Raw genomic sequence first — 13576 nt, 5'->3', positions numbered from 1 at the left:
GACAGTTTAGAGGAATCCTGTGCATTTCTTAGCAAAGGGTTTTCAGCTGCTGCAATATTAAGAGAAAAGAATAATTACAGAAGTATCAGGCTCTCCAAAGTATCTTGCTCTCTTGGCATCTTTTTCCAAGCTGGCTTCTATAAAAGTGTTTCCTCTTGAAATGAAAACAATACTGAACTTAAAAAGAATCCCTTTTAACTAAGCATTGAAAGGTACTCCAGTTTTTAAGATCTTACAGTATCTCTCTGCTTTATTATTAAAAGTGGTATTGCCATGCATAACCTGTAAGTCATGCTTGCTTGGACTAGAGTGCACGAAACATCTTATGGCTGGCCAAGATAAAGAAGAGGGATAGACCTCAGTGTAACTCTCATTCCTGTGCATAAGCTGCTCTGTCATCCAGCAGCATGTGCAAGATAGAAAAGGCTGCCTGCATTTTATTTTTGACCAACAGGATATTTATCACACCAGTCACCACTGAAAGTTTAATGATTAGTTAGAATCACAGAATTTTTTAGGTTGGAAAAGACCTTTAAGGTCATCAAAGCCCAACCATTAACCCAGCACTGCTAAGGCCATCACTAAACCATGTTCCCCATTGCCACATCTACACATCTTTCAAATACCCCCAGGGATGGTGACACCACCACTTCCACGAGCAGATCTCAGCATCCTTTAATAATCTTGTTTTCCTCCATTGACTATGGAGAAACTATAAAGGAAAACATGCTGAATCACTGGATGGTCAAGGAAAATTAAACAAATAGCAAATATATATTACAGAGCTGCTTTCCTGCTATAAAAGCAACATAGGCTCCTAATAAACAGCTGCTGCAGCCACTGCTGTGAAAGTGTTTCCTCTAAGTGCATCAGATGGACTGAAGAACAGGTCCTGAGATTAAAGGAGTGGCTCATATAATAAAATTCTTATCAGGCATCTTCAGGCTAATGGAGATTCATCAGACCCAGTTAACTGGAACAAGCATTACAGCTACTGCAAATATACCTATGCAGAACAGACCTCTTAATACCAGGGGTCAAGAACAGGGGAAATAACCCAAGAGTGCTCTTTTTATCTTTTTGAACACTCCAACTTTATCTTCACAAGCTCCTCTGAAAAGGAATATATTCAGAGTCTTAAGGGTTTTTCCTCAAGCTTGTATCAGTGTAAGTAGGGTTTAACAGCCTAAATAAGCAAGCCAAATCATTTACCCTGAGCCACAAAAGGCATGAGGGAAGCAGCTCCAAGCCATTTCATTTCTAATACTAAATTCTTAAATACCAGACTAAGTATGAGAGTTCTGTTTAACTTCAAATTTAACACTGATCCTAGATAGGAAGGTGCATCTTCCAGAGAGATCTGTAAACACAGGGAGGAACGTGTTTGTCAAGGTTTCTCCTTCCTCCCCCACAATACCAAAGCGTGTCTGAAGATATTCAGCCTCTCTCACCTAACTGTTTTGATGAGACAAGTTTGCTGCCTGCATCTCACTTTGCCATAGAAGTTCACCTTAGGGGTTCACACTTACTACTTTTAGCCTTCAGTAAAGGCACAACTGAATTTCTCTGGTTACTGGTCAAAAAAGCATCATTCATTACTCAAACTTACATACACAAAAACAGTCCCCAAGCAATTTCCTTGATTAACAAGTTTTCTACAAGCCTCTCTAGAATAGGAGATAGTGAGACAGATGCTTGCATAAAAGGAGATGATGCCTAAAAGGTAGTTCTTTAATTAATGTTCCCAGACCATCTGATTTTTGGAAGAGAAAGCCTTGTGTGAAGAGTATTTAACAAATTTGAACACTGCCCATCAGCATCCCAACCTTTGCAGAGGTCAGACATTCCCCACAGGGCTGTACAAAAGGGGATGCTGGTAGCTGTTTGTAAGGGAACAAGACAGTGACATCACATGAACTTCACACCCAAAGGAGCAGGAGGTGCCCATCTCAGGAAGCACATTCTCTTCAGCAATATCTTTGGAGCACTATGGACAGATGAGTCTCCTACAGATTAATGGGAAGGACCAAAGCAACCACTGCATGCCTGCAGCAGACACAGAATCAAATGGAAAAAGTTACTTCCCACATGAAGATGCCAGCTTGTTTGTCAAGGCAGGGCTGGGTTGGGCATTGCCAAGAGCTCTGCTGAAGCCTGCCAGGTCAAGTGACTTACCTGGAAAGTGGAACTGCTGACAGATGACAGTGAGCAGGCCCTCTGCAGTGACTTTGTATCTAAGCCAGTTTCCTCTCCCCCTCTTCCACCCTCCCAAAGCAAACAAGTGGTAACACTACACTGCCACAAGCTTACCCCCAAGCCAACCCTGCTGCATACAGGAGGAGAAAAACACACCAGCAGTTCAGGAATTGGGGGTGAAAGACCCTCTAGGAATTTGTACAGGGGAAACATTTGCTGTGGCAGACTTGCTCTTGAGATGGAACTTCACAGGTCAGCTCTGAGTCCCCCTGCCTTCACTGAGTGCAAGAAGAATGAAGGATGCTTGGACACAGGGAGGGAACAATGACAAATGCTCTAGAACCTTCAAATTGTTCACTGGAAGCCTCTCTTTCTAGGTTTTAGAGGAGGTTTTTTGTTTGCTTGTTGTCTTGTTTGGGTTTTGTTGTTTGTTTTTGTTGTTGCTGTTGTTTTGGTTTTTAATACCCACTTTAGAGTCCAAGCTGGAACACAGACCCTACTTTTAACTTTCAGCCTTACTCATCCCCATTAAAGGAAAGCAAAACCCGACTCTAGAACTAATTAATCAGTTTATAAACAGACTCTGGCAATTACTTTGATTAATCTATCTTACAGTAGCAACAGAAGATACATGTAACCTGATCCCCAGATCAGCACAGCACTCAGGATTGACAGGGAGTTAAGCTTTCCACAGACATTCGCTTCACCCCTCCAGGACCAGATATGGTCTTTTCTCTGGAGGAGCTGCTGTATTCCCTTTCCTCTTCTCTAACATCTGAATTTTTACTGATCTGTGTCTGTTTGGCAGTTGAGTGGTGCTTGAAAAAATACATCTTTGAATTGAAGCATCTTTTGAGTCTCGACAGATTCACAAGGCAAAACCTACTGCCAAGATCCCTCAAAAAAAAACCCAGAAAACCTTCAGCATTAAGGAATTCTTCCCAGGAATCTTATATGCAAATCTAAATTGAAGCACAGCAAAGCAACACATCTCTATAACAGAACCAGAAAACTGACTAGAGAAACATTAAACCAAGACAAGCACTTTGCTAGTCTTCTGCCAAATTACAGGCCAAGAAAGCCTTCCTAAATTCACCTGACAAGCCTTCAAGCTTTCAGCTGCAATACAACTTTGCAGTACCTCTCTCTGGCAGCCTAAATTAAAGGGAAGTTCACTTTCCATCAGCAGTTTCTCATAGAGCTAAACTGTAATCTGACACTTATATACTCTCCCACAGTTCATAGAAACTGTTAATTTAAGGAGATGGCACACTGGGCCTCCAGAAAATACTCTATATCCTGTTGGCCTCAAGTTCAGGGGAAAAAAAAAGAATGCAAGTAAAGAGATTTGTTAGAGCTTGTTAAACTAAAAAGCATAACAAAGACCTAACACAAGCCTGAGATGACTGCCTTCTTATCAAGTGTATTCAAAAGAAATCTGGGGTTTAAAGCTACAGATCTGCAGGAGGATTCAGAAAATTCTAAGAAATTAACAGAATGGTTACAATACTATTACTTATTACAAAGCTCATTAAAAAATGAAATCCAGCACTTGAATGCATACAGATGATTTACAGGATAGGCTTTCTCTTCATGTTCAGTCCTTTCTACAAAATCTCATGAGTTGATTTGCCCTCTGTAACTAGGGCATGAATATTCTAATATTTGCTGTACTAGCTGTACCTAGATAAACTATTCCAAAGCTGAAAACCATTTAAATTAATTAACATCACATAGTATATTTTAAGCAAAGCATTCAAGAGGATTCCTCCAATCTGTTACTGTGTAGGATATCTAAACTTATTCAAGATTGGGGCTTACTCTGCTCAGCACACGAGATCTCACTTTGAATACCACACCCCACTTTAGGAAGTGCCATTCAAGAAGGCTGTGGACAAACTCAGCTGAAGGGCTGCAGCAACATTAACAGAGATGGAAAGAAAACACAGCCAATAGAAAAAAGGCTAAAGGAGCTGTTAAACAAGACAAGGTTAACTCTAATAGCAGAAGGGTTCAGGAACTAGTTAAACTAAAACTCATCATTACTGATACAGAATTTGATGATGATTTGGGACATATGCAACCTTTTCACTATCTTAATGGTCAAACACTTACCTTCCCCTACATTGATTCCAACTGAAATGAAAGAGTCCATCAATAACCAAAATGCAAGCCTGAGGTTCATTTTTCTCTTGTAGCCAGAAGCATTGGTTATTTTAGGACATATTTGTAAACCATTTACAAAGAGTAGGTTCAAGGTGGAGTCCTGCTTTAGCAGCATTATGGCAATCAGCACCTTGATATGATTTTGAAATATTTACAAAATAATCTTGCTCTCACTTCAGATCCATAACCCTGCCTTGACACTGAGTATTAGCATTTACAGACTGAAAATGCAAGGTAAGCTCCAGTACTTGAGGAGAAACAGAGAATGGATCCTCCTATTATTTAGAACAATTTCAACAAAAACACGAAGTACACTTTCCTTATGGGGAGTAAGAATGCTTAATTGCTCACATGATCATGGAAATTATTGCATAGCGTGATCACAAGCAGACTGAGGAGAATTTGAAGTGCAACTCTACAAATTATCTTCCTTTTTCTAAAAAAATAAAGCCTAGCATGATTTATAAACATTTTTTTTGAGCTAATTATCAAAAGTCATTGTAATTACACCCTTTTGTTACACTGTCCATTCTTTTTCCTATACAGCAATAACTTTTCACAGTTCCTAACCCAATACTCACTCTTTGGATTTGTACATGCCCTTTTCTCAGACAACAGCTTTGCCTAGAGCTGATCTGGAGGGATGGCTGATTGCAGCAGGATACAATTTCCTCCCTCCCCAGTCTGCACAAATACAGCACAGAATAAGTACAAATTCAAGCTTTACATAAATACTCACCAGCTTTTGTATCATTATCCCAATCCCATGCTTCTAATATTAATGTGAACGACCTCTGAAAAAAAACAAGACACCAATTAGACAGTAATAAAAAACTTATAACCAGACAAACGGATTTGAAATAAGCAGATATTACTGCTACAAGAAAGCTAGCTGAAACCAGTAGCAAATTTCACTTCTCTGTTGTCATGTGAAAGCCCTTGAAAGCATCTTCTCAAAAGCATGAAATATAGCTGCATTGGAAATTGTGGGACAATCCATGCTACCAGCAAAACAAAAACACTCCATGCACACACACACATATCGAGGACTGAATTATTATTACTCTCCTCCCACTGTGGCTTAGCCACAGAAACCCTTTTCAGTAGCAGCCCTAAAAGGTTTAAATGAAATGAGGTTCTGAACCTTGGGAAACAGCTGGGATATTTAAGACTTAAACAACTGAACCACCTCCCCTAAAACGGAATGAGAGCCATCCTTTAGAAAGCACATGAAAGATAAGTCTGTACCAGATCTGTTTTTACAGAAAAACATATCTAAAGAAGAAATACACAATTCACCCTGCATCCATGAGAAATTTAGACTTCTTTCTCATGAAAGGGTAGCATAAAAACAGAACTACAAAAGACACAGCAAAAACAATTATTACAGTAAGCACACCTGGCATTGTACTTTTTCCCTGAGGAAAGAAAAAACCCATGATTTCAGACAGTTCCTAAATGATGTAGAAAAAACAAGAAGCCTTTACTTCACTAAACTAAGGCTTCAGGCATTTTTCTTGGTTTATGATCAAAAATGTAGGGCAGATGTTAATATTCAAATACTAAACTTAATTAGAAAAAAGTAATGCATACAGGTAATTTTTAAGTGCTTTGAGTTGAACAAGAATAGCTGTCAAACCATTAAGCTTTGATAGTTTCCAAGTGCTACAAGTAAGATTGAGAGCCTTACATATATTCAAAATCATGGAAAAACCATCAAGAACAGAAAAGAGTTATTGCACCACTATCCTAAAATCCTCCTATACACATCTTCATACAGACCAAGCCCTGGTGTGTGTGCACAGTTCACAGCCTAATGATCTATAAACCCACATGGGTATGGGGACATTCAGCCAAGAAACTGCAAGGACCCTCTTTGGAAGAGGATTATGTAAGAATTCAGCCATCTTGCACAGGGTCATTAGGATTAGTTTACTTTTACATCAAGAGAAGTGTGTTTTTATTTTGAGATAGCTCCCTATGTACTTTACACAACCCTCAACTCTACACCAAGGAGAGTTGATCATAACACTGAAACCTCCCCATTTTAGAGCAGCAGCAACAATAGGATCAGTGCAGCACCCCAAGCAGAAGGGCTCTCTGTTTGAGGTCTTCCATGACTACAGCAAAGATCATTCTACTCAGAACTAAAGCACTTGAGTGCTTATTTTCCACTGCTCAGTTACATTAACATACAAACCACAAGTCAGCCTTTGAAAAGAAGTTTTTCTACTGTGTTTTCAGCTTCAGACATATACTAGGGAAGATGATTTTACATCACTGAAACAAACAGGTTTAGTGGTGACTATTTAGATTAGACTAAAGAAAGGAAGGGGAAAGGGAGCTCAGCAGTGACCACACTGGACAGAGACATACTTGAGCTTGTACTGCCCTTGCAAATGAACAACTGAGAGATGAGTTGAGAAAGCAAAGGGTTCTGCTGCTGAGTTATGATAGCACAGCTCAACTCCACCCAATTTTAAAGACAAACATTAGCAGAGCATTTTAGTAGCTTCACCCTCCAAATCCCTGCACTCCCCAGTCTCAACACTTAGGGAAGCAGATAGGAAGAGGGGTTGCAGGTAGTGTTTTCAGAGTACAGTAGAATCCTATCTGCTACCTGAAAAAAACACCCATAGATTGAATTGTTGAAAAAATAATTTCTATATAGTACTGCCCAAACATCATCTTCTGGCAACAGCACATCTCCTTATTTTGTATCAAAATTATTAACTAATCCAAAATTCTGCAAATCAATGCAAAGTCCAAAGTTATCCACATCTTCCACTTTTAACTACTTACCTTCTAACATATCCCTTAGTTTTCCTGTGTTCCATTGATTTGTATTAGAAGTATAGACCAGTGCTCAAGTGCTTTCAGATGTCCATTTACTTATATAAGGGCTGGTCTTTCCTACTGCAAATTGGCTGTTACATCTGACTGCCCACAAAAGGCAGCAAAAAATGCAAGATGGACTTGCTGTCTTAGGAAACAGACCAGTCATCTATGCTTTCCCATCATACCATTTGAAAGCAGATTTGTATCTGTGCTCAGGATGCTAAAGAATTTTGATGGGTAAAGAGTTCCATGCAAAGCACTGTTCCAGCATGATCACGCTGGATAGTGTGAATCAGGATGAATAAGCATTTTAAGATGCTTAAGATAAGAAATCCCACAGCTCTGGTGGCAAACCTCATGTCTAAGTTGGCATAGTCTCTGGAGCAGAAAATACTGCTTTACGATCTTATAAAAACTTAATAGCACATTATGAGCAGCTATGGCTCTGGTGCAGAGCTGCTCCTCCAAAATGTGGAGGAGCCCACACAGCTCATGCTGCCTCCTCGTGGCTTTGCAAGCCCCAGGTCCCACAGGCCTGGTCCCCAGCATCTGCTTTGACCATCCTCCCTCAGGTCAAGAGCCACAGCCCACCTGTAATGAGTTCAAAGAACCTACACAGCAAAGACAAGACAAAGCCTTTTAAATCCTTTCACTTCCCTGTGTCTACTTTTATGGGTGACCAGGCTGGCACTTGGCTGTTCACACATGAGCAAGCATTTGGAGTGTAACCTTTCAGGAAGGCTTGCAGTCACACTTGCAGGAGATTAGAGATGTTAATCAAATGACATTACACAGTATTGATAGACAAATGTGTATTTACTGGACTGTCAGTTTCAGCTGGGACAGTTCTCAGTTGTGCAACTTCTGCTCTGATGAGTTACACAGTTACCCATTAAAAGCCCCAAACAGACACAGCAAGAATGCAGCTGTAAAACTGATTTTTATGGCTATTTTACCTCTAGAGAAGATAGTCAAGGTTACCAACCCAACCTGTCACCCTTCCTCATCTCCAGCTGGCCAATAACTTGAAAGAGGAATTCCTCCCTGTGGTAGTGCAATGGATCATCACATAACTACTGCACCTCAAAAGAGAAAACTGGTCCTTAACCCACTTGTTCAAAAAACCCAGTCTTCCCACTACCACATGTACCAAGTCTTGCACTAGATCTGCTTACACGTCTTTGAATTTTGCACTTCACTGTAAAATGACAGCTGAAAACTTGCAAAAAAGCATCTGTGTTACTAAATATGTTCGTAATATGTGGCACTGAGAGCTTCCCAGTTATGGCTCAATTTTACTACCAAAATGATTTATTAGTGGAAATTTTAACATCCATATACTCACCCTGAGTGTAACCTTACCTAATAACCAGAGTAAGAACTGAAGTTTAATAACACTAATTCATATAAATTTTAAAGCATATTTTCAGCTTCACACTGGCCATACTCATTTTATGAAAACTCTACCATCAGCTGACATTAGTCACATCTGCACTCTTCTACAGAAAGTCTTAACACAAACTAACCACCACATCCACTGACACCAGCTGCAAGTAACTCCTCTATAGCAGAGACATTGACACCTGACATCTTTCTTAAATTGTGCTTATAGAAATCAGCAACTGAACTTGCATTAATTTAGCTCTGGTCCAGAACCCAAGGAGTACCTATACAGCAAATATTTAACCCCTCACATCATCCAGCAGTGTCTTGGCTTTTTGATGTATCTTTAATATGAACAGACTCGCTTGAAAGTTATTTAAGAACATGTTCTCCACAGAGACTGTTGATGTAAGTATGCTCAAGTCCATGCACAAATCTAACAAAAAAAACCACTACACAAGTATCCTAAAAATGTCCCAAAATCATAAGCCTGACACATAATACACACACACACACCACCATACCTTCTGCTTTAACTTGCACACAACTCTTGCTTTAGGCTAATAGAACAGCAGGACATGTATATTCCAGTCTGCTCTGATCTCTACAAAAAGCTTTGTGAAGTATTATCTGTTGTTCATTTCAACCAGTATTAGCAAAATATTTAGAAAAAATTGTTAAAGTGACCATGGCACAGATTTGAGGGGGAGGGGATGGGGTATGGAACATACAGCACTGGAAACAAGACTTGAATCTACTGACTCTGGTGATTTTTTGAAAGAATTAAACACACAACATCATCATTTGTGCTCATCACATCAAAACTCAGAAGATGTTAAAGGCTACAAGGCAGAAAAACATCAGTGCACTTCTGCAGAAGAGCACAGCTTATGCAAGAGGCACTTCGTAGGAGTTAACTAAACAGATATGCCAAGTAGCTTGGAAAGATACAAATTAAGTCTGTTGATCCTGGTGATGCTGCCTCAGTTGTGTTTTTTTTTCCTCAGGATTGGTGTTGACACAAGCAACTTCAAAGCATTATTCCTCTGTTTACACTAAACAAAACACTCCCCATACTATCCCAGAGACCTCCTTTCTGGGGAGGGGGGAAACAAGACCTGTAATATTGGTTTGGCACTGTCTTTTCATGAACTGTTACTATCGCCTTGGTATCTCAAATCAACATTCAAAAGGTAGGGGTTTTTTTCTGGCAAACCAGTCATGTCAGAATTTTCATCCCAAGAGAGATGATCAATCTGATGACAGCATTTTCAGTCAGGTATAGAACTTAAGAGTCTCCAACCCACAGCCTGAAAAATGCCAAAGGTGAAGCGTGAGCTGAAATCAATACTTGAAGTTTTCTGCATCAATAACATTCTATTGTGACTTTTATGCTAACAGGCAAAAAGTTATTAACTTCACATGAATAAAAGGACTGATTGTATTGTCTACACAGAAATATGTTTTAAGAATCAGCTATGAAGCAGAAAAAAGTGTTGCTCCTAAGCAAATCCCAAGCCCACCTTATCTTCCTGTTCTACAGTCACACAGCAAATGCAGGGTGTCATCTCCAGTAAATACTGTTTCTTTTCAAACCTCAATCAAGCACAGGAAACGTGTACTCAAACCTTTCAAATGTCCAAACACTGTATAGCATATCACTAGTTTTACTGCAGGTTAATTTTTGTAACTTCTGAAACAAGCCACCACCAATATTTCTCACAGCCAAGTCCACCAAGTCTTGACCAGCACAGTCAATTCTCACACTTGCTTTCATAAGAAACTTTGAGCCAAGTGAGACAAGCACAGGTCTGGGGGCTTGCCCCCCTCTTTTTTTGTTTCAGCACCTCTCCCCCTCCCCCAGGCAGTCTGCTTGCCATGGAAAAAGCTGACTTCAAGGCAAGCATATTCCATTTCCTTCCCCAGGAACTCTGCAGCAAGTTCATACAACTTCCTCATGAATAACCCAGAGGTGGAAAGTGAATAAGGAAAAAAATGAAGAAAGATTCTGAGAAGATCTAGGACTCACAGTGAATACAAGTTTAAGGGCTGCAGGTTTATCTTTTAGAAACAGACATTATAAAGCCATAATAGGGACCTTTACTGAAGGAGTAAACCATCCCCATTCAGGGGGGAACATGGGGATTGGGGGCAGGGACAGGGTAGAAGGCTTTTTCTGAAACTTGAAGGATATTTCAGCCACTTGCATGCAAGAAGCTTCTCTGCTGAATTCAGAGACCAGTCACCATCCAAAATCTGAAAGCTGACCATCCTTTACATCTTCATTTTTCATTTAAGGAGTAAGCATAGTGAGTCCTAAATCTTCCCGTTGGAAACCAGGGCCAAACAACCCCATCTTATTAGGAATGGAAAGCTGGGTTAGAGTCCTGCAAACATCAGCAGCAGATAGCAGAAAGCAGTTGAGCAAGTTCAAGTTTTCTATTTGAGAGCAATTACTTCAGTTATACTCCTCTTGGCCCAGTCACAAAAGCAAGATTATGTTTACAAACTCTGGAGCCCTACTGTTGTGTGAGGGGAGCTCTTTGTGAATTAGCCCCACCTGACAATCTTTAGGAAGTCTGCAAAACCAGGGAGGGGTGAGAGGGGCTATTTTTTGCCATGGTTAACAGACAACAGGCTGATATCTCCTCCTACATGAGTCTGAACACTCATTCCACTCCTCCACCAAACTAAGCAAAACCTAAGCTGGAGGAGTGTGTATGTGTGTGTGCATGTGGGGGTGGCAGAGGGAAATCTAGACTATTAAGATAATTTCATTGCAAAAAGAGCACAAATAAAAACAACAGGTGAATAAGAGTCAGTCCTGGAGTTAATAGATCAAATTTAACACCCAGGTAGAGACTCACTTCAGGTAAAGAAAATTACCCAGCAACTAGGTGGAGGTAATCCTATCAACAACCAGCTGCATGCATCTGAAAGATAAAACAACTTGAAGGAGGGACTCAAAGGGCTATTACGACACCTATTTGGCAGTCCCTAGTGTTTTACAAAACAGGAGCAGTGTGCTTCTCTCCAGGGTGATCAAACCACCAGGATCCTGACATATCTTACCAGAGAACACATTTGTAGTAAGATCTTCAGAAGATACTCTGATCCTTCTGCAGTGGCAGAATGCAGCAGGAGTTTCCCAGTGTGAAGGGGTCTTTATATATCAAGGAACAGCAAACATTTTGGCTGTGGAGCTCTTAAAATCATCACAAGTTAAATACTAGCTTTGACTATTGCCTGTAGGAAACAGAACCATTTTCACAAAAGCCCAAAATGCCATGACAGACTGGAGCTCCTCAAGGCAGGTCATTAATACAGTCACCTCAGACCACATAAAAGCAAAGTGAGAGCCCTCAGGAGATCCATCTGCATATGGGAAGCTAAACCATGGGAATAAAGACTCCACAATTTTCTTGTAATTTAGCACCCTAGACAGAAACTCAAAGCAGATCTCAACCAAGTCAACCTTGTGACAAATGGCAAATCAGAGATGGCACATTTGGTTCAGCACTGGCCCTGACCTCTGATAGCACCTGTCAGACAGCTGCTGCAGCCAGGGCAGCAGCATCCCTGAGGAAAAAGGAAACAGGCACCCCAGGAACAGTTTTCACAGCACCAGAAACAAGTAATCAGCTTCTCATTGAAAAAACCTGCAGGAGATGTGACCAGGCAGCAGTCATGGGAGGATTTCATCTGAAGAAGAGCTCATCTGCTGACTTCTCTCAGCTCCTGGAAGAGCCCCTCCCTATTTTAAAGCAGTGCCTTTCACCATTACACACATAGCAGTAATGCTAGTCCAAGGGAACAGCAGCAATGCTTGCCTCTGCTTTTTATAGCTGTCTGCTGTTCATCCCCACCCTATCCATCCCCCTTCCCCTGATTCCAGCATGTACACATCTCTGCTGTGTTCAGGGAGATTAAGTTCCAACTATGAAGTCCGAGCTGCCAACTGTGGCCACTTAAATTTCAGCAAACACCATAGGATTGACTTAGAAATCATCTGTTTTCCATATACTTTCAGAACAAAACAAAACAATCAGTTAAAATTCAGCTACTCAGAACTCTCATTATAACTTGCCTTTCTTGATATTTTCCAGCAAGAAACAAGAATATCAATGTTTAATAGCAATTGATGCTATAAGTTGTCAGTTTTCTTGAAACACTTCTGTTTTACTGCAAATGCCTTCTGCCCATGCCATTTCTAGGCACCTCCTCTGTGACACAAGTCTCAACAAAAGTATTGGCTCATAAAACTAATCAATCCATCAAGGAGGAAAGATTTTTTTTTTCCCAACTGATTAAGCAAGTTTAATGCTAATGAAAAAATAATCAATTTCATCTTAGATGAATGACCAGTAACTTTATTCTAGTTACTAGAACAATGACATTCCAGGTGGTCTTTAAACAACTTCTTATTCTTATCTCTTTCCCTGGTAGCATTCAGAATTCTTTGTTGAATTCTGCTGTAGTAGGAGTACAGCACTGCAAATCTCATTTAACTTCCAACCTTGTTGAATGTAAACTAATTTTCATAAAGCCCATCACAACCCTGGGTTAATGACACCTGTGACCTTGTTCTTCTGTGCAAATGTGCACTGATAAGCAAGGTTTCACTAAACAGATCTTTTGATAACCACAACCAGCTACTCCTTCAATCCACCAAAGCCATGCAGCTTCTCCCAGCTAAGCGAGTTCCCTTCACAAACTCAGCACAAGTTCTTTGATCACAGAAAGAGATCTGCCTCCCACTCTTTTCCATGTCCTGACTACTTAATATTTAGAAGTCTGTTGAAAAGAGCACCCTGGATAGGAAAAGAAGTTAGAGAAAAACAAAAATCTTCCAGGAGGAGGACTGTAGAAATCAAAGGTCCAGAGAAATGGAAGAAGGATCAAAGAATCAAGTTATTTCCATGAGAAAAATAAAAGAATTGGCCAAAAGTCCTCAGCCTGGAAAAGACACAACAGGACTATGTGGCAGAAGGCT

The 13576-nt window shown here is 40.3% G+C and overlaps 1 protein-coding gene across 1 annotated transcript in view; it reads right to left on the bottom strand.

Moving 5' to 3' along the window:
* Window positions 1-13576, bottom strand: part of JAG2 (jagged canonical Notch ligand 2) — a 68737-nt gene that overhangs the window by 37689 nt on the left and 17472 nt on the right. The window contains exon 3 of the mRNA XM_071426285.1: window positions 5102-5156. Coding sequence (XP_071282386.1) covers window positions 5102-5156 — 55 coding nt within the window. The remainder of the gene's footprint in view (window positions 1-5101; window positions 5157-13576) is intronic.

Source organism: Agelaius tricolor, unplaced genomic scaffold, assembly GCF_023055355.1.
Source record: "Agelaius tricolor isolate 1412-34295 unplaced genomic scaffold, bAgeTri1.0.p SCAF_5, whole genome shotgun sequence".
NCBI lineage: Eukaryota > Metazoa > Chordata > Aves > Passeriformes > Icteridae > Agelaius > Agelaius tricolor.
The sequence above is the reverse complement of the archived record's forward strand: the minus strand, read 5'-3'. Positions and strand labels throughout refer to the sequence as shown.